The following is a 27,820-nucleotide window of genomic DNA, read 5'->3' as shown; positions in this document are numbered from 1 at the left end:
CTATACCCCAATATAAAATAAAAAGTTAAAAAAAAACTTTACTGAGAGAGAACTTACTACAGCAGCTCAGTTCATTTTTTAATAGTACTATTCTTTGTACTGAAATGAAATCTGCCATCATTGACTTCTGCTTTGTCTTCCACACCCACAAAGTATACAGTCAATCCAAGGATGGAAGGAACCTGTACTACGGCTTACCACTTGCCCCTTTTCCAAGCATCTGGCAAACACTGCTACTTGATCAGCATAAACAAGGACCCATCCAGTAAACCTTGACAGTGAGCTCCAGAAAGTTACCACCAAGCCATCAGAGTCAACACACACAAAAGGAAATCTCATTGCTATCACTAGTTTAATTCTTGTTTTACGTGTTCCTCCTTTTAACTTTAAAGAGTTACCAAATCTTTGTTAAATCTCTTCTTTAATAGATTTTAAATCCCATTTTCCTTCAAAAGTTCCATATGTAACAGGATTTTCATCACCTCACCATTCCAGCAACTCTTCACTCGATAAGCTTTTATAAGGTTAAGATCTGATCTAGGGTATGATCTGATCCAACCCAGAGTTTTCTATTTCTCTTTGGCAAACCTTCCTTCTCCTCCTATACTTGGAACACTACTTAAGATTTGATTGTTAGACCTTTTTATTCTTTCTTTATAAACTCTTTCCCATTATGGGCTGCTAACTCTTTTATTAGCTTCTATATTTATATTATTTCTATTTGATCATCTAAATCAGATGATGAAAAATCCCCTATTAAAAGTCCTTCACTATCTTCTAATTTATTGACTATAAAGACCCTAGTAATCTGACACCCACCTGCCTCTGCTCTTTTACTTCTTTACACTGATCTCTGTTCATGATTTTTATTCTTGCAACACATCAAGTTTTCTCCTACCCCAAGGCGTTGTATGTTTTTTCTCCTTTGCTGGGAACACTCTACCTGGATCTTTGTAAGTCTGGCAACTTTCCCCCCATTGGTTTCAAGTCAGACATAGCCTCCTCAAAGAGACTTTCCCTAATTATGTCCTCTACCTAAAATAGCCCCCACCCCCTTATTTACAATACTTTATTTACTTCCTTCATTGTACTTGAAGATTTAAAAAAAAAAAAACTCGTTAACTATTTGTCTTCCCTCATTAGAATATAAGGTCCATAAATATAGGGACTTTGACTATTTTGGTCAATCATAACCAGCATCTAGAATGGTGCCTGACACAGAACAGAAAATCACTGACTATTAAGCCTAAGAGTTCCATTACAGCAATTCCTATATATATATCTCTTTCTTTCTATTCCTACTGCCACATTTTACTTCAAGTTCTCTTCACCTTACAGTTGTAGCACTGGAGTAACCTCCTGCCAATTTATATGCCTTTAGTCTCTATTCTCTCAAATTCATTCTTCATACATACCCCAAGATCAATTTTTCCATTATGTCTCTCTCATCCCCACTACCAACAAGTATAAACACCTTAGCCTAGTATTCAATGTCCTCAATATCTTTTTAACTGAAATCATACACAGTTTCAGACGTAATGGTAAAAAGTCTGCAAATAATCAGACATATACTGAGAAGCCACTGAGGTATAAGTTCCTTAAGGAAATCTGGAGAGATCCTGTTTATATTGTTTGTTGCTAATCTATCACCTGGAAGTGCCTGGAATACAGTATGCATCAAGGAATAAATGAACAAATAATTTCATAATAATTTTTAATGAATTAAATGAATGATCCTAAACTAGAGAATGAATGCCTAGATGAAAGTATTATTCTTTGAAGATCAGTCTGGTTCTCAGACACATGGAGATTAGTTAGTAAATTACTTCAGTAAAAATAGCCAACATTAATTGAGTTCCTATCACTAGCCTAAGATTTTTACATGGATTTAATCCTCACACATTTCAGTGAGGTAGATAGTATTAAAGATAAGGAAACTGGTATACATAAAAAGTTAAGCATTTTGTTCAAGTACATTTAATATTTATGTGTCAGACACAGTATGTGAACCAAGAAAAGCAATGATGAGGGCCTGATTAAGATACTGGCTGTGAGACAGAAAAAAATAAACTGGAAAAAGTATTTTAAAAGTAGAGGCCAGAGCAGTAATTGCCACCTCACATCATCAATAAGCACTGTAAATCTGCTCTCACTAATATATGTAATTTTAATTTTATTTTTTTATATTTGAATTTTATTTTATTTTAGGTTTTTACACAGCAGGTTCTTATTAGTCATCCATTTTATACATATTAGTGTATACATGTCAATCCCGATCTCCCAATTCATCCCACCCCCACCGCCACCCCCATATATGTAATTTTTAAAATGACATATGTACCATCAATCTGAATACTAAATGACAAAAAGCTTAATATCTTTCTTATTTTTTAGATAAAATTATGATTAAGTTTTAATATTTTCTTCCCACACCCCAACGGATAGATTAGAATCTAAATAATAAAGTTATCATCGTGGATTTAAATCTACTGTGGACCAAGTTAACTTCTGCTGGGTTCTACAGCTACAGATTGCATTCTAGCCACTCACATTATTCATGAAAGCCACTGAGATACATGGAGGAATGGTTGTCTGAGCACAATAGCTCACTTCAAATCCAGCTTTGATAATATAACCAACAAGTGGTGAGTCAGAAGAATCACCTTAGTTGTCAGAGAGCACACTATTAAAATAAAAAAAATTTCAATATTAGATGTCACCTGATTGCTGATCTTTCAGGGTAGTACAAAGTATACATTTTCAAATCACTGCACAAATGAAAACTCCTGCAGCAATCTGATAAGGTAGATTTATGTATACCTCATCAGATGAGAAATGTCAAAAATACCTAGGTCCTTCTTATATGCTGTTAAGAATAAAACTTACCAAAGTCTTCTAAAACAAAATTTACATTAAAAATGAATTATAAATATAATGAAAATTCAAGTAAAAAGTTTCTCATCTTACCCTGTCTAGTTCCAGTGTAAACTTCTGGTCCCACGACTGATTGGAAATGGGTTTCCAGCTAGTTTGGCCAACCACAGTATTATCTAGCTTCAAAACTGCACAGACATCATCTGTAATTACAATTTAAAACTTGCTTAAATATTTTAAAACCTTTAAAATAGAAATGCCACTGTTTAATATCAACAAAAGTCTTATGATCCTTTGCAAATAAGTTTTTCTTACTCACTACTGAAGCTTTTGAATCTTAAATGGCTAGTTTTATATATACACTCCCACTAGACCCTCCCAAGTTATCCTTTGTGTTTCACAAAAACACAAATAGTAATCGCTATTTCGTTTATATTAAAATGTAACTGAAAGGACTAACAGGTGACCAGTAATTGTCAGGTGTGTGTGTATATTTATATGTCAATATCAGTCATCCAGTTTTTCTCTCTCTACATTTGCTATTTATTAATGTTGTTACCTTAAACAATTTTTATTTTCACATTTTTCCTAAAGTCTCTCTCTAGATACAGGAAAGCACAGACATACTGTACTAGGCTGAATTGTCACATGCCTTTTCCACCAGTTGTATAATTACATCATAGTTTATGATTACTTTACAGTGTCTCCAAAGTACTTCATAAACCTCTCCCATTTTACTTTACCACCTTTACCCACTGCCCCATTTCAGTTTACTTCTGGGACCCAGTCCTAGTTAAACATGTTTAGTTCAGTGGTTAGCTATCAAAATTTCAACGTTAGTTTAGAGGTGTCATTATACCATTAAAAGAATCAAGATGTGACACAAAGAGTTTGACATAAAGATGTTCAATATTTCATTATTCCGAAAGAATTAATGTTATATGTCATTCAGTTTTCTAACATATTTTCAGCAGGGTAAATTTTGTAGTCTTTTAAATTTTCCTGTCACTATAGCTTTTGATATTTTAAATTTAAATTATGGAAATCATAATTTTAAAGTTTGTTGTCCAACTCTAACTCGTCTCACTCTTCTCTGTCCCCACTGCTCAGCCCTTTGTATAGGTCCTTTAATTTGTTACATGATTGATAAAAAAATCTGATTACTGAACTGGATAAGTCATCGGTTTTTAGGAGATTTCGACTACTTCCACTTTTACTTTTACTCGTTCTGCTCATGAAAGATGATCTGGTTTCACTTGGACTCCAACCAGGTAGTGCAACCGATGCTGCTTTTGACCGTCCGGGGACATTCTCTAGGATATCTTGACAGCCCATTAGACGAACTTCCAAAGTACCTGTAGCATGAACAAATATCAAATAAGAAAACATCAATACTCAACATATAAAATGATGTCGTTGTTACCTATTCAGAAATAGGGGGGAAAAATATCTGCTAAAATAACAAAATCTCTTCTTCCAGAGCATCTTCGAGGTAACTATCATCTTTACTGCTTTATTTAGAGAAACCTATTAAAAATTCTTAATTAATTAAAACAACTATAAAAAATGTATAGAAAGAACAGCACCAGCTGTCGGGCATAGAACAAAACTAGTTACTTAAACTTCCTGTGTATCTGAATACTCATTTCTATAATTCCATGGAAAAATTACAGAATTATGTGGATAAAACATGTGGAAGGGAAACATAAAACTAAATAATATGCCTACTAAAATAAACATAAAGAAATTAGAAACAAGGAAATCTGACAATGTAAATAACAGTTGTGTTTAATAGTTATATAGCTAACACAGGAAAGGACTATAGGGGGTTTTTTTTGGCATAAGTAGATGGAGTTCTGTTTTATTTGAGATGTAAAATAACATTATCTTCTCACTTTAATAGTTTAGTTAGTCAAATAATTATGGGCTATAATTATCTAAGCATAAAGTAATTATAATTTCCTTAGGCAAATACAAACTAAAAGTGTTCAAATGAAAATGAGGAACTGTGAGCTTAGGCATCTGGAGATATGGCTTTGTCATCATTTGGGCTAGACTTAGTGTATTAAAATTTTAAATGGTGCCTCAGTATTAAAATTTTAGATACTGCCCATATATAGCACTTTAGAAAGAGTATTTCCTGGTAGAAGCTGTCCTATTAAACTTAAATAATTAAAACTTAATTTTTTAATTATTTAAAAGTAACCAAAGGACTCTTTCAACAAAGTAAAAAAGTCTGTATTTAATCTCAACTCAACCAAAAAAAAATAATCAGACAAAAAATATGAAAAAAACAGTGTTAAAGGAAAGGGACATCAGGCAATGAAGAACAGTGATCCCTGAGAGAAGAGTCCTAAGATTGCTTACTACCTTGAGAATATCTAGGACACAGCACAGGGAGGGAGAACTCAGGTGGAGCCAAGTGGACTACCTGAGTTAAGGAGACAGAACTGAGAGTATTGAGGCTGAACTGACTGAGGTGGCGAGATTTCACAGGCAGAGTAAAGGAAAAAATACAGCTGTCCAGAGACAGAATCCCTGAGATGTGCAGAAGGTTCTCCAGACCAAGTCTTCAGTCTTGCCCCAGGAGTAGAGAATAGTTACCCTTAGACTAAATGATGCTCTAGTCCCACATAACAAATCTTAAAAGCATTACCCAAAAGATCAAACTGTTTCCAAGTAACCTAACTATGACCCAGAACAAAGCTCAAAAATATTTGTAATATTTGTAATATTTGTAGGAATACAAAAATACCCAGCACCTAACAAGCTAAAATTCCAAATGTCTGGCATTTAATCAGAGATTATCAGGTATATTTGTTTTCTATTGCTGCATTACCAACTATCACAAATGTAGTGGCTTAAAACAACACCCATTTATTATCTAACAGTTTTGTAGGCCAGAGTTTGAGTGGGCTGGTCTGCATTCTCTGTCAAAGATCTCATAAGGCTGAAATCATTGTGTCTGCCAGGCTAGGCTCTTATCTGGAAGTTCTAAAGAAGAACCTGCTTCTAAGCTCATTCAGGGTATTGGCAGAATCTAGTTTCCTGCAGCTGTAAGAATAGGGATCCTATTTCCTTGCTGGCTGACAGCCAGGGGCTGTTTTCAAGTTCTAGAGTGGACCTGCATCCCTCGTCATGTGACCGCCCCCCCATCTCTATGCCAGCAATGGCACATAAAATCCTTTTTATGATTCATATCTGACTTCCCCTTCTGCCACTGGCCAGAGAAAATTTTCTACTTTTAAGGGGCTCATGTGATTTTATTAAGCCCACCCATATAACTGTCCTTTACGATAACTCAAAGTCAACTGATTAGTAACCTAAATTACATATGCAAAAATCTCCTTTGCCATGTAATGTAATATTATCACAGAAGTGATACCCCATCATATTCATGGGGGAGGGATTCTGGGGGTCATTCTTAATATTCTGTCTATCACACCAGGGAAGCAAAGAAACAGAAAAGTGGGACCCATTAAAAAAATAAAATGAAAACCAATACAAAACTGATATAAATGTTAGGATTAGCACACATTCACACAGTTATTATAAATATATTCCATCTGTTCAAAAAGTTGAACAGGGACACTGAAGAAGTCAGAAAAACACAAAACAAATTTCTAGAGATGAAAATAACATTGAGATTTTTTTTAAAAACCCCAAAACTGGATGGGATTGGTGGCACATTACACATTGCAAAAGTAGAGGCTACTGAACTTGAAGCCAGTGCAACAGAAATGATCAAAAATAGAAGACAGAAAGCAAAGATTTGGAGGGCAAAACCCAGCACATATGTGAGCTGTGAGTTTAACTTCTAGTGGCCTAATACATGTGTACTTGAAGTCCCTGATGAAAAGCAAAGAGGATAGGGAACAGAAAATATATTTGAAAAAATAATGACTGAAAAATTGCCTAATGTAGTGAAAACTATAAACCTAAGAAGTATCCAAGAAGTTCAATGAACACCGAGCAAAAGAAAAATAAGTAAATTACACCAAAGCATAACATAATCAAATTTCTCAAAACAAACAATAAGAGAAAGTATTAAAAGCAGCCAGAAAAAATGACATGTACATACAAGATTAGGACAGCAGCACATTTCTCATTAGAAACAATGAAAGCAAGACAGAGAAGCAATATCTTTAAAGTACTGAGGAAACAAACCATGAACTTAAAATTCTAAGTCTACTGAAAATTTCTTTCAAAAATGAAGCTTTTTCAAATATAAAAATGGATAAAGAACCCATTATCAGCAAATTACCATGTGATCCATCCACACAATTCCTAAGTATTTATCCCAGTGAAGTGAAATCTATGTTTACACAAAAACTATACAGGGATCTTATTAGCAGCTATATTTGAAAAAAGTACAAAATGGAAACAACCCAAGTATCAATCACAGGTGAATGGATAAACTAGTTATGGTATATTCACACAACTGAATACTACCAATAATAAACAGAAAAGAACTACTGATACATGCAACATAGACAAATATCAAAAGAATTATTCAGAGTGAAATGGCCAGATTCCCACCCCCAACAAAAAAAAGAGTATGCACTGTATGATTCAATTTATATACAATTCTACAAAGTGAAAACTAATATCTAGTGACAGAAACAAGCCAGTGATTGCCTGGGGACAGGTGTGGGGAAGGAAAGCATGAGAAGAGCAAGAAAGAGAGATTACATAGAGGCACATGAGGATACTTTTGGGGATGATGGATATAATTATCTTGATTGTGGTAATAGTTTCAAGACTTTAAATAGATGACAAAACTTGTCAAATTATACACTTTAAATATGTGCAATAAAACATGTTCTAAAAACTGGATATTGATAATGGTGGCTCAAGTATATGTATTTCCTAAAAATTTAAAACTATACTTGAAATCGGTGAAAATTTATATACTATAGTGTATAAATTATGTCCCAATAAAGATTCTAAACATGAGGGGAAACTTCAATCTTACGTTTGGTTAGGCTATGGAAATCTTATCTTACTGTAAAGTATTAAGGCAGATTAAGTATAACGGAAATCATTTCAATTCTGGTTCAAAAGAAGCAACTTGTGTCTGTGTGTTTTATTTGTTTTTTTGTTGTTGTTAAGGTAGCAAACTTAGTTCATTTCCACTGTAAATGCTCAGATGTAAAAGTCATCCTGGGAAAACTGTAAACATCTGGTTACTACTTCAAACCCCGGTAGCATATAGCTTATTAAAGATTTTAGTAATTTCAATGTATTAGGAGATGACAATGTTCAACACCTGCTTTCATTTGGAATAAAACCTGGAGGGATTTAAGATCTTTATTAAGTATCTAGAAGTTTCTATCTTTTATGAGGTGACACAATTGCTATTGCATATAACCATGTAAGTAGTGGCTTAAAATTACATTTTTTACTTTTATGACCCATAATATGAAATTTTAAAAACAAGCAAATCCAAAAAATAAATGTTTGTATTCATAAGCAATAGCTAAAATTCCATTAGGACTAAATACTTTTTTATTTCTTTTAACTTTCTGGAAAAACTGTTTTATATCAATTTTACTAATTCAGTATTTCATCTTGGTACAATTAACTTTTCTTTAATTCTGAGGAATCTTCTTTTATAAAAACTAGTAAATGTCTCAAAATTTGGACTAAAAATTAAATTATACTTTATATCAAAGTAATTTGCAAATTTTAGTATTATAATCATACAACCACGAAAGAAACCAGAGTATAAATGAGATAAACCACAAATAATAGCATACAGTAAAAACTCAGGCCAGTAAATACTCCTACTACTTATCTATGCTAACACTTTATCATGTCTAATCCTTTATTAATACCACTACTATTTCTCTTCCTAGTTAACTCCATATTTAGTTTAAGGTCTGGTAGATAAAGGAATTTTTAAAAAAATTTTTTTAAATTTTTAAAGGAATTTAAAAAAAAAATATCTTAAGAATTATAAGATACTTACTTTTAGACTGGTGATTTACATCACTATGAGTAAAGTTCATTAAGGGAATGAAGAACAAGGAAAGAGAGAACTAAAAAGAGGTTAAAGAGTTGGGAAGAGCAGCCAACCAGAATAGAAAAGGAAAATAATTTCCAGCCATATCAGCTGATATTCAAAAATGCAGCTTTATTACTTTTCTAAAGTAACAACGATATTTTAACCAATAGATCATTCTGAAATTCTTGAATATTAAAAACATGTTCAGCCCTGAGCCATAAGATGGTGAAACTTGGATGTACAGTCCCTGCCTTATTATCAAATGACATTTACCAAATATCTACTGAGTGTATAAAGTATCTTGTGATAGGGGTTAAGATTACATGTAGGTAGACGACAAGGTCTTCATAGGTCTATATCCCAGTTTTGATTTAAAAAAAAAATAGTAAGAAATGGATAATAAGTCAAAGACATTAAATAGGCACTCTGCACTAACCAGATTAATTGTAATAGAAGATTCATGGTAGGAGTTATAGAAGATGTGGCTGGAAACATAAATGCTTTATTTTATTTACTTATTTTTTTAATTGGAGTACAGTTGATTTAAAATGTTGTGTTAATTTCAGGTGTACAACAAAATGAATCAGCTATACATATATATATATCCACTCTTTTTGGATTCTTTTCCCATATAGGCCATTATAGAGTACTGAGTAGAGTTCCCTGTGCTATACAGTAAGTCCTTATTAGTTATCTATTTTATATATAGTAGTGTGTATATGTCAGTCCCAATCTGCCAATTTATCCCTACTCCCCCTTTCCCCCAGTAACCATAAGTTTGTTTTCTACGTCTGTAACTCTATTTGTTTGGTAGATAAGTTCATTTGTACCCTTTGTTTAGATTCCTCATATAAGCAATATCATGATATTTGTCTTTCTCTGTCTGATTTACTTCACTCAATATGACAATCTCTAGGTCCATCCATGTCACTGCAAATGGCATTACTTCGTTCTTTTTTTATGGCTGAGTAATATTCCACTGTACATATGGACCACATCTTCTTTATCCATTCCTCTGTTGATGGACATTTAGGTTCCTTCCATGTCCTGGCTATTGTAAATAGTGCTGCAGTGAATATTGTGGTGCATGTATCTTTTGAATTATGGTTTTCTCCAGATATATGCCCAGCAGTGGGATTGCTGGATCATATGGTAGCTCTATTTTCAGTTTTTTAAGGAACCTCCATACTGTTTTCCATAGTGGCTGTACCAGTTTACATTCCCACCAACAATGTAGGAGGGTTCCTTTTTCTCCACACCCTCTCCGGCATTAACTGCTTATGGATTTTTTGGATGATGGCCATTCTGACGAGTGTGAGGTGATACCTCATAAGATAAATGCTTTAAATAATAAATATTTAAAATACAATGGAGAATTTAGAACAGAGGTTCCCAAGCTTTCTCGTTTCATGATACCCTAATGTCTCAATTTTTTCATTGTGCTTCTAGTCTGAACAATGTACCTAACAGTTCTGTTTCATAAGATATTGTAACAAATTAATAACTATTTGAAAAATAATACACGTAATTTGAAAGAAAAAAAGTAATCTTATTTCATTCTTAAATAACCATGATCACTTCCTAATGAGATGTGTGTATCTATTGGGCACTGTGTAACTTATCAAACTTTGGGATTAGATTTGAAAGTGCCACCCTTATCTTCTATTCCACATTGATTTCCCATAGTATTTATCATTATAGCAGTGAAGGAAAAACCAGGAACACCCAGCTTCATCAATATGTGACATAATCAGAAGGCATGTCATTCGACCTAATGCTGAAACTCCAACTACCTTGAAGCCAGTAGATTAATGATGATGGTAGGAAGTGAAGTAATACTGTGTTTCCCTCAAAAACTTAAAATATCCTGTTGTACCCTCGTGAATTCATTTTGGCATCCCAGGGTACCTCAGATTTAGGAACTCAATTTGGTAACTGCAGATTTAAACTGATCTTAATAGTGGCAACAGCATTGTTCAACTGTAAATTTCTCCTTCAAGGTTGAATGTAAAAGTCTGCCATAATATAAAGCTGATTAATGGTACCCAAAAGTACTAAAATGTGATAGTATGCTATGCAATTCTGAAGAACACTTTCATATCCTCAAAATATTTAATGACGATTGTTTTTAAGGTAAAGCCCTCTCTGACATTCATATTGATAAGATAATTTAAGGATTCCTGGAGAAGAGGGAGGCCTGTGTATCAAAAATATGCCACATTCACATGGGCCATAAAAACCTTTGTAGGTAATGGTAAGAAAATGCTAGAGTTGCAAACTCCAAAGGCAGTTTCTCCACAGGAACACAGGAAAACAAACAAATAAAACCGGGAAACTACTTATAATCAACTTGAACAAAAATCTGGGAAACAAAGGTTTACTGCAACCAAACAAATGCTTGATCAAAAAATGCAATGAATACTTGGTAGGAGAGCTTTCTGGCATTTTACTTTATCTTTGCTTCATCCCTCCTCCCCCCAACCCCTAATGGTTTGGTGATAGTCCTGAAGATAGCAGGCTGCACTCCTGGTACAGGGTCCCAGTGCCAGAGGGAGCAGAGAAGACTTCATACTCAAAGAACTGTGGATGCCTGCTTTGACCTCTCTGAAGGCTCCCTGAAGGACTAACAGAAAGGGTTTATCTTTTTTTCACCTAAGAAATCTCTCAGGACAGAGAAATAGCTAAGTGGAGGGCATTTAAAGGCAAATGAAACAACCACTGAAGCCAGGAGCAAAGGATATCAGTTGTCTATATTGTTTAATAGACATCCTAGAGTCTTGGCGAAAAGCTAGGGAGTAAACTGTTTTAAGGAATAAGAGCTTTGCAATGTTTCCACGTGTTACTGGAAAACTAGAAGGCTAGATGCAAAAGGAGACATACTCAGAAGAGATCTGAAAAGGCCCTAAGCTCTCACATCTGGCAGATCTTCAAGCTCTGTGCAAGCAAAGGCAGAGTTACAAAATGCCTGGGTGAATGCTGAAGGTATGCCTTGGCACACAAACACAGAATTCAGCTGCAAACATGGCAAATTTTCTTTCTGCTTGCAGGCATTTGGAAGTCCTAGCCACAGCAATCAGAGAAGAAAAAGAAATAAAAGGAATACATATTGGAAAAGAAGTAAAACTGTGACTGTTTGCAGATGACATGATACTATACATAGAAAATCCTAAAGATGCCACCAGAAAACTAGAGCTAATCCATGAATTTGGTAAAGCTTCAGGATACAAAATTAAGGCAAGAAATCTCTTGCATTCCTATACGTTAACAATGAAAGATCAGAAAGAGAAATTATGGAAACAATCCCATTTACCATCACAACAAAAATAATAAAATACCTAGGAATAAACCTACCTAAGGAGGCAAAAGACCTGTACTCGGAAAACTATAAAACACTGATGAAAGAAATTAAAGATGATACAAATAGGTGGAGAGATATACCATGTTTTTGGATTGAAAGAATCAATACTGTGAAAATTATTACACTACCCAGAGCAATCTACAGATTCAATGCAATCCCTATCAAATTACCAAGGGCATTTTCCCCAGAACTAGAACAACAATTTTACAATTTGTATGGAAACACAAAAGACCCCGAATAGCCAAAGCAATCTTGAGAAAGAAAAACGGAGCTGGAGGAATCAGGCTCCCTGACTTCAGCCTATGCTACAAGTATAGTAATCAAGACAGTATGGTACTGGTACAGAAACAGAAATATAGATCAATGGTACAGGATAGAAAATCCAGAGATAAACCCACACACCCATGGTCACCTAATCTATGACAAAGGAGGCAAGACTATACAATGGAGAAAAGACAGTCTCTTCAATAAGTGGTGTTGGGGAAACTGGATAACTACATGTAAAAGAATGAAATTAGAACACTACCTAACACCATACACAAAAATAAACTCAAAATGGATTAAAGACCTAAATGTAAGGCTGGAGACTATAAAACTCTTAGAGGAAAACACAGGAAAAACACTCTTTGAAGTGTTTTGAAGTGTTTGAAACACTCAAATCACAGCAAGATCTTTTCTGACCCACCTCCTAGAGTAATAAAAATAAACAAATGAGACCTAATTAAACTTAAAAGCTTTTGCACAGCAAAGGAAACCATAAACAAGATGAAAAGACAACCCTCAGAATGGGAGAAAATATTTGCAAATGAAGCAACTGACAAAGGATTAATCTCCAAAATATACAAACAGCTCATGCAGCTCAATATCAAGAAAAACAAGCAACGCAATCAAAAAATGGGCAGAGACCTAAATAGACATTTCTCCAAAGAAAACATACAGATGGCCAAGAGGCACATGAATAGATAGATGCTCAACACCACTAATTATTAGAGAAATGCAAGTCAAAATTACAATAAGGTATCACCTCACATTGGTCAGAATGGCCATCATCAAAAAATCTACAAACAATAAATGCTGGAGAGGGTGCAGAGAAAAGGGAACCCTCTTGCATTATTGGTGGGAATGTAAACTGATACAGCCACTATGGAGAACAGCATGGAGGTCCCTTAAAAAACTAAAAATAGAACTACCATATGACCCAGCAATCCCACTACTGGGCATATACCCTGAGAAAACCACAATTCAGAAAGACACATGTACCCCAATGTTCATTGCAGCACTATTTACAATAGCCAGGACACAGAAACAACCTAAATGCCCATCAACAGATGAATGGATAAAGATGTGGTACATATATACAATGGAATATTACTAAGCCATCAAAAGGAACCAAATTGGGTCATTTGTAGAGATGTGGATGGACCCAGAGTCTGTCACACAGAGTAAAGTCGGTCAGAAAGAGAAAAACAAATATCGTGTATTAATGCATATATGTGGAACATAGAAAAATGGTACAGATGAATCTATTTCTGCAAGGCAGAAATAGAGATGCAGACATAGAGAATGGACGTGTGGACACAGAGGGGGAAGGGGAAGGTGGGATGAATTGGGAGATGAGGTTTGACATAAATACACTACCATGTGTAAAATAGATAGCTAGTGGGGACCTGCAGTATAGCACAGGAAGCTCAGTTCGGTGCTCTGTGATGACCTAGATGGGTGGGATGGGCGGGAGGGGGGAAGGGAAGTCCAAGAGTGAGCGGATATATGTATACATATAGCTGATTCACTTTGTTTTACAGCAGAAACTAACACAACATTGTAAAGCAATTATACTCCAATTAAAGAAAAAAAAAAGTCTGTCAAAACACTAGTTGACCACTAACTTAATGGAGACTTCAGTGACCACACATGACAAAAAATACAGTCTTTAGCAAATAAAGTCACTAAACAACTACACCCTGTTTCAAAGAGCAATAAGAAATTATAGAAAAGGGGAGTATCTTCCAGTTACACATTATAATACTCAACATATCCAGCTTTCAATAAAAAATTATGAGGCAAGCACAGAAATAAGAGAGTATGGCCAATTCACAAGAAAAGCAGAAATTCACAGAAACCATCCTTCAGGAAGACATTGGATTTACTAGACAAAGACTCTATACCCACTGTCTTACATAAGGTCAAAGCTTATATGTGGTCAAAGACCTAAAAGAAACCAAAAGGAAAAAGACAGAATAGTATTTCAACAAATAGGGAATATTAATAAAGATAGAGAATTTATAAATAAGAACCAAATAGAAATCCTGGAGTTGAAAAGTATGCTAACTGGAATTTTAAAAGTTTACTAGAGATGTTCAACAGCAGATTTGAGCATCCAGAAGAATAAGAAAACTTAAAGATAGTTGAACTGAAGTATCCAGTCTTAGGAACAGAAAGAAAAAAAATGAAGAAAATTCAATGTAATTCTATGTTACTTCAATAATTGGGGAATGAGGGACATTACATGAAGGGAAACATTGATAGGAACTACAGCTGACTTCTCATAATATTGGGTTGGCCAAAAAGTGCCTTCGGTTTTTAAATAAAAATAAAAGACACATTTCACACTTTCACCAAGAACTTTATTGAACAACATATTCACCCTTTTGTTCCACTACCTTCTGCCATTTTTCAGGCAACTTCATAATTCCATCTTCCCAAAATGTTTTATCTTTTTGAGCAAAGAACTGTTCCAGGTACCTTTTACAGTCTTCCAGGGAATTGAAATTTTTTTCCATTAAGAGAATTTTGTGAAGACCTAAATAAATGGAAATATGAAGGTGCAACATCTGGTGAATACAGCAGATGAATCAGAACTTCCCAGCCAAGCTGTAACAGTTTCTGCCTGGTCATCAAAGAAACATGCGGTCTTGCATTATCCTGATGGAAGACCATGGTGTTTTCTGTTGACTAATTCTGGACACTTTTCATCAAGTGCTGCTTTCAGTTGGTCTAACTGGAGCAGTACTTGCTGGAATTAATCGTTTAGTTTTCTGGAAGGAGCTCATAATAGAGGACTCCCTTCTAATCCTACCATATATACAACATCACCTTCTTTGGATGAAGACTAGCCTTTGGTGTGGTTGGTAGTGGTTCATTTTGCTTGCCCCATGATGTCTTCTGTTCCACATTATTGTACATATCCACTCTTCATCGCCCATCACAATTTGTTTTAAACATGGAACACTTTCATTACGTTTAAGTAGAGAATTGCAGGCAGAAATATGGTCAAGAAGGGGTTTTTTGTTTAACTTATGTGGAACCCAAACATCAAAGCAATTCATATAACCAAGCTGGTGCAAATGATTGTCAACACTTTATTTGGTTACTTTGAGTATGTTGGGTATCTCCCGTGTGGTATAACGTTGATTCTTCTCAATTAATGTCTCGATTTGATCGCTATCAACTTCAACTGGTCTACCTGACCATGGAGCATCATCCAGTGAGAAATCTCCAGCATGAAATTTTGCAGACCATTTTTGACATGTTTCATCAGTCACAGCACCTTCTCCATACACCGCACTGGCATTTCAGTTGTGTTTTAACCTTTCTTGAAATAATAAAGGATAATATGCCAAAAATGTTGTTTTTTTCTTCCATCTTCAATATTAAAATGGCTACACAAAAATTCACCAATTTTGATAAGTCGTTTTTAAAATGCAGGCTGATATAACAGCTGCACATACAAGCTAACAAAATTGTTTTGAATGAAGTTAACGACAACTAAGTGCTACTAGAGCCATCTTATGGAAAAAAACAAACAAAACTTTTGGCCAGCCCAATACAAAGAGGAAAGCTAGAAGACAATGAAATCACATTTTTAAAGAGCTGAAAGGAAAAAAACACCTATAAAGGTTTTCTACCGACAATATTCTTTAAAAATGAAGATGAAATAAACAAGAAAAAAGTGGAAAAATTAGACTCTACCACATCTTCACTACAATAAATGCTAAAAGAAATGGCTAAGGGCTAAAGGAAAATTCTAACAGGAAATCTCAAGTACAACAAGAATAAGTGAAGAATAACAGTAAGGATAAATGAGCCATTAGATATAAAGAACAATGTTTTGTTTTGTTTTTGGAAAAATACTTTGTAACGAAGTAAATTAGAGTTGACCCTTGAATAATGTGGGGGTTAGGGGAACTGACCCTTCTTGCAGTTGAAAATCCACATGTAACTTAACAGTAGGTTCTCCATATCTGTAATCCCACACTCACAGATTCAATTAACCACGGATCATGTATATCCTTAAAGTTCTTAGCTCTTTAAGTAAAAACAACACTAGAAGATGTACAGTGGAACCTTGAACAACATGGGTTTGAACTGTGCAGGTCCACTTATACATGAATTTTTTTTCACTACATACATAACTACAGTACTGTATGATCCACAGCTGGTTGAGTCCACAGACATGGAGGGCTGACTGTGAAGTTATATACAGATTTGTGACTGCACAGAAGGTTGGTGCTCCTAACCCCAGTGTTGTTCAAGGGTCAGCTGCAGATTAAGGCACAGGTAGAAGTAAAATATATTACAATGAGGATAAACAGGGTGAAGTGGAAGAATTTGCAAATATTTCTCCATAAAATTTTTAAACAGATTTGGAAGTAAGAGAGTACACTGTGATCACAGACTGTAATAAGTTCAATATGCATACTTGAATCTCTAAAGTAAGCAATAAACACACCACACACATGCACAGGCGTAATTAAAACACTGTTATGGGACATGAAAAGGAATAATGGAACTATTTGCTTCAAAAACAACTACAAAGAGAAGGAAAGGATGAACAGAGAAAAAAGAGTAAATGCAATTCAAACATCAAGAATTGAAGAGTTAAATAAATATCAAAAATAATATTAAAAGGACAGTTTATAAAGGGTACATGGAAACTTTTGAGGGTTGATATGACAAAAGTTATCAAATTGTACATATCAGATACGTGCAGTTTATGTATACAAATAAAGCTGTTAAAAAATATAAGACTAACAACTTCAATTAGATTTTCAGGTTAGATAAAAAGAGACATCTATATGATGTACATAAAATATATCACTTTAAGTAGAAAAGAACAAACAGGTTGAAAATAAAAGGATGGAAAACTTCATTAGGTTAACCTTAGGCATAAAAAGGATAGTATGGCTCTACTAGTATCAGACAAAGTAAACTGTAAGTCTATTTTCAGAGATAAAAGGAAATATTTATAATGATAAGAGTAAGTTGATCAGTAAGACATAAAACTAAATGTGTATGCTACTAATTAAAAACAAGACAAAGCAAAGCAAACAGAAGGTAAAACTCAATAGACTTAAAAATGATTTGCAATCGACCTAACTAATTTGATACCTGGCTTAATCTGTTAAGAGACTTCATGAGAACTTCTCTTTGAGCTCTACTAAAGATAGGTTTTGGGAGAGATCTTGGTGTTCATGTTTATGAACAGGCTCATGGGAAGTTGCTGGTGGGAGGACTCCCTGAGTTCTGCTGCTTGTCTCTGCTTCATAATATTTGATATTCATGAAAGCTGATGCTTGTTTCTGTGTTTACATCTGTCTCTGAGCCCCCCTCAAAATGTCTGTACATCAATAAACATTTGTTCTACACAAACAAATAAACAAAAAAAACCAGAGACTAGGCGATTTCTGGGATACCATAAAGACTACAAAAATACACATTATGGGGATCTCAGAAGGAGAGAAGAGAGAAAATGGCAGAAAGAATATGTGAAGAAATGATGGCAGAAAACTTCCCAAATCTGATTAATGACATGAATCTGCACATCAAGAAGCTCAAAGAATTCAAGTAAAAAAACTCAAAAGAAATTACCATTCTGAGATGCATTATAATCAAATTGTAAAAACCAAAGACAAAAGGGAATATTGAAAGCAGCAAGAGAGAAGCAACTCGTCACTTAGAAAGAATCCTCAATAAGTTTAAAAGTTGATTCTTCATCAGACAGCATAAAGGCCTGGAGGGACTGGGAGGAAATTTTTAGAATGCTGAAAGAAAAAAGCTTGTCAACGAATTCCATACATGCAAAACTAACCTTCAAAAATGAAGAAAATAAGCGATTCCCAAAAGTTAAGGGAGCTTATCACTAGTAGACCTTCCTAGAAGAAATGCTAAAACAAGTCAACCAGATTGAAATGACAGGACACTAGACAGTAACTTGAAATCACAGAAAAAATAACACCAGTAAAACTAACTAGGTAAATTAAAAAGCCAGTATTACTATATTTTCAATTTGTAACTTTGTTTCCTGTATGACTTAAAAAACAAATGCATACAACAATGATTATAATCTAATATATAATAATATAATATAAAGGGCACACAATGTATAAAGACATAATCTGTGTCAACAAAAATATAACGATGGGGAGGCACAGCTGTATAGGAGCAGAGCTTTTGTAGGCTACTGTGATAAATTTAGGTTGTTAACTGTAACCATTAGAGTAACCACTAAGAAAGTAATTTAAAAATACACAGAAAAGGGGGAAGAAGTCAAGATGGCATTGTGGGAAGACACAGAGTTAGCATCTTCCCACAACTAGGGTGCCTGCCAGTCGCTGGTGGGGGACTCTGACCCCCAAGGACATGGGAGGAACCCCAGAGTGAACTGGTAGGACGTAGGGGGACCAAGGGGAGAGAAGAAATGGAGGCCAGACAAGCTCAGCCCTCCTGAGGCCGGGGAGATCAGGAGAGGCAGGCCGGTTCCCCCACCTCCAAAGCCCCATACAGGCAACGTGGGTCCTGGGGGCATAGGAAGGAGGCTGGGGAGATTAGGAGAGGCAGGTGGGAGGGGCACCCTGGGAGGAGTGGGTGAGGGGAGGAGGGCGATTGCCCTGCCCACTGGGGCCCCGGGAGCCTGCTGAGCTCCCAGGCCAATCCCCTGCCCTCAAAGCCCCCTCCAGGTTGCCTGGGTCCTTGGGGGCATAGGAAGGAGGCCAAGGGGAGGAAAGGAAAAGAAGGCAGGAGGTGCCCTTTGGGAGGAGCGGGAGAAGAGGGAGGGCAATTGGCCAGCCCACTCAGGTTTGGGGAGCCTGCTGAACTCCCAGGCCAATCACCTGCCCTCCAGGGCCCCTCCAGGCTATGTGGGTCCTTGGGGGCATAGGAGGGAGGATGGGGGGATCAGGAGAGGCAAGCGGGAGGGGCCCTCCCAGACTCCAGACTGGAGGAGCAGGAGAGGAGAGGGCATTTGTCCTGCCCACTTGAGCAGGAAGCCTGTTGGGCTCCCCGGTGAGGTGCCCTGACCTCTGAGGCCAGGGGTGGGGGACATACCTGGGCCCCTTCTGTTCCTTGAACCTAAGCTCCACCCCCCACAGCCCCCAGGGCCTTTTCTAGCCCTTTGGGTCCTGAGCATTGGCCCCACCCACTGCCCAAACCTCACCCTTGCCTAGGCCCCACTCTCCACAGCCAAGGCCTCCCACGCCCCCCACCCCTTTTTTTATTTCTTTTCCCTCCTCCTCTTTTTTATGATTGTGGTACTGATGTACCTTCTGGGTGTTGATTCATCTATATTTTTATTTTTACATTCTTTCTAATAACATATCTGTTAGTTTCATAGTCTAATTTTATTTTTTACTTTGTTACTTTTTTTTTTTTTGCCACCCCACACAGCTTGCAGGATCTTGATTTGCGAGCCCAGGGTCGAGTGGAAGCTCCTGCAGTGGGAGCTCTGAGTCCAAACCACTGGACAAACAGAGAACCTCAGACACCAGGGCATATTCATCAGAGTGAGGTCTCATAGAGATCCTCATCTCAACACCAAGACCCGGCTCTACCCAATAGCCTACTCCAGCGTTGGAAGCCTCAGGCCAGATAACCAGTAAGACAGGAACACAATCCCACTAATAATAATAATAAAAAAATGAGATGCCAAAAAAATATGTCACAAATGAAGGAGTAAGGTAAAAACCTACAAGACCAAATAAATTAAGAGAAAATAAGCAACTTACCCGAAAAAGAATTCAGAGTAATGATAGTAAAGATGACCCAGAATCTTAGAAATAGAATGGAGGCATGGATTGAGAAACTACAAGAAATGTTTAACAAAGATCTAGAAGAACTAAACAACAAACACACAGAGATGAATAACACAATAACTGAAATGAAAAATACATTAGAAGGAATCAGTAACAGAATAACGGAGGCAGAAGAACAAATAAGTGAGATGGAAGACAAAACAGTTGAAATAACTACCAAGGAGCAGAATAAAGAAAAAGAAATGAAAAGACTTGAGGACAGTATCAGAGACCTCTGGGACAACATTAAATGCACCAACATTCGAATTATAGGGGTCCCAGAAGAAGAAAAGAAAAAGAAAGGGTCTGAGAAAATATTTGAAGAGATTATAGTGGGAAACTTCCCTAACATGGGAAAGGAAATAGTCACCCAAGTCCAGGAAGCACAGAGAGTCCCATACAAGATAAACCCTAGGAAAAACACACCAAGACACATATTAATCAAACTAACAAAAATTAAATTCAAAGAAAAAATATTAAAAGCAGTAAGGGAAGAAAAACAAATAACATATACAAGGAATCCCCAAAAGGTTATCAGCTTATTTTTCAGTGGAAACTCTGCAGGCCAGAAGGGATGGGCATGATACACTTAAAGTGATGAAAGAGAAAAAACCTACAACCAAGATTACTCTACCCAGCAAGGATCTCATTCAGATTTGATGGAAAAGTCAAAAGCTTTTGAGAGAAAAAAAAAGCTAAGAGAATTCAGCACCAGCAAACCAGCTTTACAACAAATGCTAAAGAAACTTCTCTAGGTGGGAAACACAAAAGAAAAAGACCCACAGAAACAAACCCAAAACAATTAAGAAAACAGTAATAGGAACACACATATCGATAATAATCTTGAATGTAAATGGATTAAATGCCCCAACCAAAAGACACAGACTGGGTGAATGGATACAAAAACAAGACCCATATATATGTTGTCTACAAGAGACCCACTTCAGACCTAGGGATTCATACAGACTAAAAGTGAAGGGATGGAAAAAGATATTCCATACAAATGGAAATCAAAAGCAAGCTGGAGTAGCAATACTCATATTAGATAAAATAGACTTTAAGATAAAGACTGTTACAAGAGAAAAGGAGGGACACTACATAAAGATCAAAGGATAAATCCAAGAAGAAGATATAACAATTATAAATGTTTATGCACCCAACATAGGAGCACCTCAATACATAAGGCAAATGCTAACAACCATGAAAGGAGAAATCGACAGTAACACAATAACAGCAGGGTACTTTAACACCCCACTTACACCAATGGACAGATCATCCAAACAGAAAATAAATAAGGAAACACAAGCTTTAAATGACACAATAGACCAGGTGGATCTAATTGATATTTATAGAACATTCCACCCAAAAGTGGCAGAATACACTTTCTTCTTCAGTGAACATGGAACATTTTCCAGGACAGATCACATCTTGGGTCACAAATCAAGCCTCGCAAAATTTAAGAAAACTGAAATTATATCAAGCATCTTTTCTGACCACAGCGCTATGAGATTGGAAATCAATTACAGGAAAAAAAACCTGGAAAAAACACAAATATATGGAGGCTAAACAGTGCGCTACTAAATAACCAAGAGATCACCGAAGAAATCAAAGAATAAATTTAAAAATGCATAGAAACAAATGACAATGAAAACATGATGACCCAAAACTTATGGGACACAGCAAAAGCAGTTAGTTCTAAGAGGGAAGTTTATATAGCAATTCGATCTCACCTCAGTAAACAAGAAAAATCTCAAACAATCTAACCCTACACTTAAAACAAATAGAGAAAGAAGAACAAAGAAAACCCAAAGTCAGTAGAAGGAAAGAAATCATAAAGATCAGAGCAGAAATAAATGAAATAGAAATGAATAAAACAATAGCAAAAATCAATAAAACTAAAAGTTGGTTCTTTGAGAAGATAAACAAAATTGATAAACCCTTAGCCAGACTCATGAAGAAAAAGAGAGAGGACACAAACCAATAAAATTAGAAATGAAAAAGGAGAAATCACAACTGATACCACAGAAATACAAAGGATTATAAGAGACTACTACAAACAACTATATGCCAATAAAATGGACAACCACGAAGAAATGGACAAATTCTTAGGAAGGTACAATTTTCCATGACTGAACCAGGAAGAATTAGAAAATATAAACAGACCTATCACAAGTAATGAAATTGAAACCGTAATTAAAAATCTTCCAGCAAACAACAGTCCAGGACCAGATGGCTTCACAGGTGAATTCTATCAAACATTTAGAGAACAGCTAACACTGATCCTTCTCAAACTCTTCCAAAATATTGCAGAGGAAGGAACACGCCCAAATTCATTCTACAAAGCCACCATCACCCTGATACTAAAACCAGAAAAAGATATCACAAAAAAATAAAATTATAGACCAATATCACTGATGATCATAATACTAGCAAACAGAAATCCTTAACACTAAGACAACTTGACTATGCTGATTCTTTTTTTTTTTTTTTAATAAAAATGTTAACTGGAATTCCCACCACATACTCCTATCCAGTGGAAAGAAAATTCCAGACCTGCAGAAGCCTGGATGGGACTAATTTGATTATAAGTACTCTTGATAAAAAGTTAAGAACAGGTTTCTATACATCCCAACTCTTTTATTTGCAAGTGAAAGTAACAATGTTGACCACATATATTTTTTACTGCCACTTAAAAAAAAAAAAAAAAAGAATCCAAAAGCACATTAAAAGGATCATACACCATGATCAAGTGGGATTTATCCCAGGGATGCAAGGATTCTTCAATATATGCAAATCAATCAATGTTATACACCACATTAACAAATTAAGGAATAAAAAACATATGATCATCTCAATGGATGCACAAAAAGCTTTTGACAAAATTCAACACTCATTTATGATAAAAGTTCTCCAGAAAATGGGCATTGGGGGAATGTACCTCAACAAAATAAAGGTCATATATGACAAACCCACAGCAAGCATCATTCTCAATGGTGAAAAACTGAAAGCATTTCCACTAGGATCAGGAACAAGACAAGGATGTCCACTCTCACCACTCTTATTCAGCATAGTTTTGGAAGTCCTAGCCACAGCAATCAGAGAAGAAAAAGAAATAAAAGGAACACAAATCGGAAAAGAAGAAGTAAAACTGTCACCATTTGCCGATGACATGATACTATACATAGAAGATCCTAAAGATGCCACCAGAAAACTATTAGAACTAATCAATGAATTTGGTAAGGTTGCAGAACACAAAATTAATGCACAGAAATCTCTGGCATTCCTATACACCAACAATGAAAAATCAGAAAGAGAAATTAAAGAAACACTTCCATTTACCACTGAAACAAAATGAATGAAATACCTAGGAATAAACCTGCCTAGGGAGGAGAAAGACTTGTACTCAGAAAACTATAAAACACTGATGAAAGAAATCAAAGATGACGCAAACAGATGGAGAAATATATCATGTTCTTGGACTGGAAAAATCAATACTGTGAAAATGACTATACTGCCCAAAGCAATCTACAGATTCGATACAATCCCTAGCAAACTACCAAGGGCATTCTTCACAGAATTAGAACAAAAAATCTTACAATTCGTATGGAAACACAAAAGACCCTGAATAGCCAAAGCAATCTTGAGAAAGAAAAACGGAGCTGGAGGAATTAGGCTCCCTGACTTCAAACTATAGCACAAAGCTATAGTAACCAAGGCACTATGGTACTGGCACAAAAACAGAAATATAGATCAATGGTAGAATAGAATAGAATGCCCAGAGATAAACCCACGTACATATGGGCACCTAATTTATGACAAAGGAGGCAAGAACATACAATGGAAAAAAGACAGCCTCTTCAATAAGTGGTGCTGGGAAAACTGGACAGCTACATGTAAAAGAATGAAATTAGAGCACTCCCTAACACCATACGCAAAAATAAACTCAAAGTGGATTAAAGACTTAAATGTAAGACCAGACACTATAAAACTTTTAGAGGAAAACATGGGAAAAAACACTCTGACATAAACCACAGCAAGATCTTTTTTGACCCACCTTCTAGAGAAAAAGAAATAAAAACAAAAATAAACAAATGGGACTTAAAAGCTTTTGCAAAGCAAAGGAAACCACAAATAAGACAAAAAGACAACCTTCAGAATGGGAGAAATATTTGCAAATGAAACAACAGACAAAGGATTAATCTCCAAAATATACAAACAGCTAATGGAGCTCAATATCAAAAAAACAAACAATCCAATTAAAAAATGGACAGAAGAGCTAAATACATATTTCACCAAGGAAGACATACAGATAGCCAAGAGGCACATGAAAAGATGCTCAACACCACTAATTATTAGAGAAATGAAAATCAAAACTACAATGAGGTGTCACCAACCACCAGTCAGAATGGCCATTATCAAAAAAGCCAGAAGCGGGCTTCCCTGGTGGCACAGTGGTTGAGAGTCTGCCTGCCGATGTAGGGGACATGGGTTCGTGCCCTGGTCTGGGAAGATCCCACATGCCGCAGAGCGGCTAGGCCTGTGAGCCATGGCCACTGAGCCTGCGTGTCCAGAGCCTGTGATCCGCAATGGGAGAGGCCACAACAGTGAGAGGCCCGTGTACCGCAAAAAAAACAAAACAAAACAAAACAAACAAAAAGCTAGAAGCAATAAATGCTGGAAAGGGTGTGGTGAAAAGAGAACCCTTCTGCACTGTTGGTAGGAATGTAAATTGATACAGCCACTATGGAGAACAGTATGGAGGTTCCTAAAGAAACTAAAAATAAAAGTACCATATGAAACAGCAATCCCACTACTGGACATATACCCTGAGAAAACCATAATACAAAAAGAGACATGTACCACAATGTTCACTGCAGCATTATTTACAACAGCCAAGACATGGAACCAACCTAAATGTCTCTCAACAGATGAATGGATAAAGAAGATCGGGCACATATATATAATGGAGTATTACTCAGCCATAAAAAGAAACAAAATTGAGTTATATGTAGTGAGGTGGATGGACCTAGAGTCTGTCATACAGAGTGAAATAAGTCAGAAAGAGAAAAACAAATAACATATGCTAATGCATATCTATGGAATCTAAAAAGAAAAAAAAATGGTACTGATGAATCTAGTTGCAGGGCAAGAATAAAGAGGTAGACATAGAAAATGGACTTGATGACATAGGGTGGGAGGGCAAAGCTGGGATGAAGTGAGAGTAGCCTCAACATATATACACTACCGGATGTAAAATAGTTGGCTGGTGGGAAGCAGCAGCATAGCACAGGGAGATCGACTCAGTGGTTTGCAATGACCTAGACAGGTGGAATAGGGAGGATGGGAGGGAGGCTCAAGAGGGAGGGGATATGGGGACACATGTATGCATGTGGCTGATTCACTTTGTTGTGCAAAAGAAACTAACACGGTATTGTGAAGCAATTATACTCCAATAAAGATTTGAAACACACACACACACACACACACACACACACACACACACACACACAGAAAAGGAAACAAGGAGAGAATAAAAAAGGTAAACTAGAAAAAGTCAATCAAACACAAAAGAAAGCAAAAGAATTCAGGAAAATAAAGATTAAGACTTACAGAAAACAATTAGCAAAACGGCCGATGTAAGCTTCTTTGTTCTATAATAATGAATTTGGCTGGTTTATTTCCCTGGTTCTTAAGAGGGAGCTTTTAAACCCTTGCAATTTCCCTAGTAATAGCAGCATCTTTCTTATTCACGGTGGACTCCTCAGACCACATGTGGGTTTATGCTAACAAAGTGACTCTCGGTAGGCCCATACACAGTTCCAGAATGGGCGCTGGCTATACCATAAAGACCAACTACATAGTTAGAGGGCTCATGCTTTGAGCCACATATCAACCTGACCTTTGGTCTTTCAGAAAAGGGTTGGGGGCTGGAGATTGACTTCAATCAAAGTGGCCAATGATTCAATCACTCCTATGTAATAAAGCCACAAAAAAAATTCCGAATACTCACAGCTAAAGTAAGACTCTTGGCTGGGGACACAAATTGATGTTCTCAGAGGGTGCTGCATGCTGAAAGCAAGGAAACTTTAGGTACCCTGCCAGATCTCTCCCTAAGTGTCTCTTCTTTGGTCCTAATTTGTAGCCTTTGTAAGAAAACTGTAACTGTAAATACAGAGCTTTCCTGAGTTCTGTGAGTTGTTCTATGGAATTACTGAGCATGAGGTGGTAGTAGGAACCCCTGAGTTTGCAGCCAGTTGGTCAGAAGTGTGAGTGTTTGGGGAAACTCCAACCTGGCAGCTTGTGTCTGAAACGAGGACAGTCTTGTGGGGGACTGTGCCATGAACCTATGAAATTTGACCTAACTCTGGGGAGTCAGCATCAGAATTGCATTACACTTTATCAGTAATTATCTTAAACACATATGGATTAAACGGCTCAAATTAAAGGCAGAGAATGGCAGAATGGATTAAAATACATAAATAAACCCAAACTATGATCCAATTATATGCTGTCCAAAAGAGACTCATTTTAGATCCAAAGACACAATCAACTGAATGAGAATGAATAGAAAAAGATATTCATGTAAACAGTAACCAAAAGAGAGCTGGAGTGGGTACTCTAACGTCAGACAAAATACTTTAAATCCAAAATTGTTACAGGAGAAAAAGGATATTATATTTTGATAAAATAGTCAATACATTTAGAAGATATAAAAATTATAAACATATATGCACTTAACAGAGCCTGAAAATATATGAAGCTAAAATTTACATAGCTGAAAGGAGAAATAGGAAAGTCTACAAAAATAGTTGGAAACTTCGCTACCTCACTGTCAATAATGGACCTAGTAGGATGGCAATAATAAAAAAAAAAGGGGGGAAATAACAAGTGTTGTTGAGGATGTGGAGAAATTGGAACCCCTGTCGATGTGAAATGATGCAGCCCCCATGGACAACAGTTTGATGGTCCCTCAAAAACATAAACATAAAATTACCATATGACCTAGTAATTATACATCTAGGTATATTCCCTAAATAACTGAAAACAGGTGTTCAAACAAAAACCTGCACACAAATATTCATAGAAACACTATTCACAGTAGTCAAAAGGTAGAAACGACCCAAATGTCCATCAAACAGATAAATAAAACCAGATATATACCTGTAAAACAGAATATTACTTAGCCATAAAAAGGAATGAAATATTGATACATGTTACAAGAAGAAAGAACCCTGAACAGTACAGAAAGTGAAAGAAGTCAGACACAGAAAGCCACAAATTATATAACTCCATTTATAGGAAACATCTATAATAGACAAATCTATAGAAACAGAAAGCCAATAGTGATTGCTAGGGGTTGAAGGGAAAGGAGGCATCGGGAATGACTACTTAATGGGTACTGAGTTTCCTTCTGGGGTGATGAAAATACCCTGGAACTAGAAACTGGTTATAGTTATACAACAGCTTGGATATACTAAATGCCTATGAGTTGTGTATTTTAAAATGGTTAAAATA

At 36.0% G+C, this 27,820-nt stretch overlaps 1 protein-coding gene across 2 annotated transcripts in view; it reads right to left on the bottom strand.

The window, feature by feature from the left end:
* Positions 1–27,820, bottom strand: part of PKN2 (protein kinase N2) — a 128,985-nt gene that overhangs the window by 36,720 nt on the left and 64,445 nt on the right. For both annotated transcript variants that reach the window (XM_079913503.1, XM_079913504.1), the window contains 2 exons: positions 4,044–4,229; positions 2,968–3,077 (listed from right to left, as the gene is read on the bottom strand). In XM_079913503.1, coding sequence (XP_079769629.1) covers positions 2,968–3,077; positions 4,044–4,229 — 296 coding nt within the window. The remainder of the gene's footprint in view (positions 1–2,967; positions 3,078–4,043; positions 4,230–27,820) is intronic.

Source organism: Stenella coeruleoalba (assembly GCF_951394435.1).
Source record: "Stenella coeruleoalba genome assembly, chromosome: 1".
Classification (NCBI taxonomy): Eukaryota; Metazoa; Chordata; class Mammalia; order Artiodactyla; family Delphinidae; genus Stenella; species Stenella coeruleoalba.
This window is presented reverse-complemented; position numbering and strand designations above follow the sequence as displayed.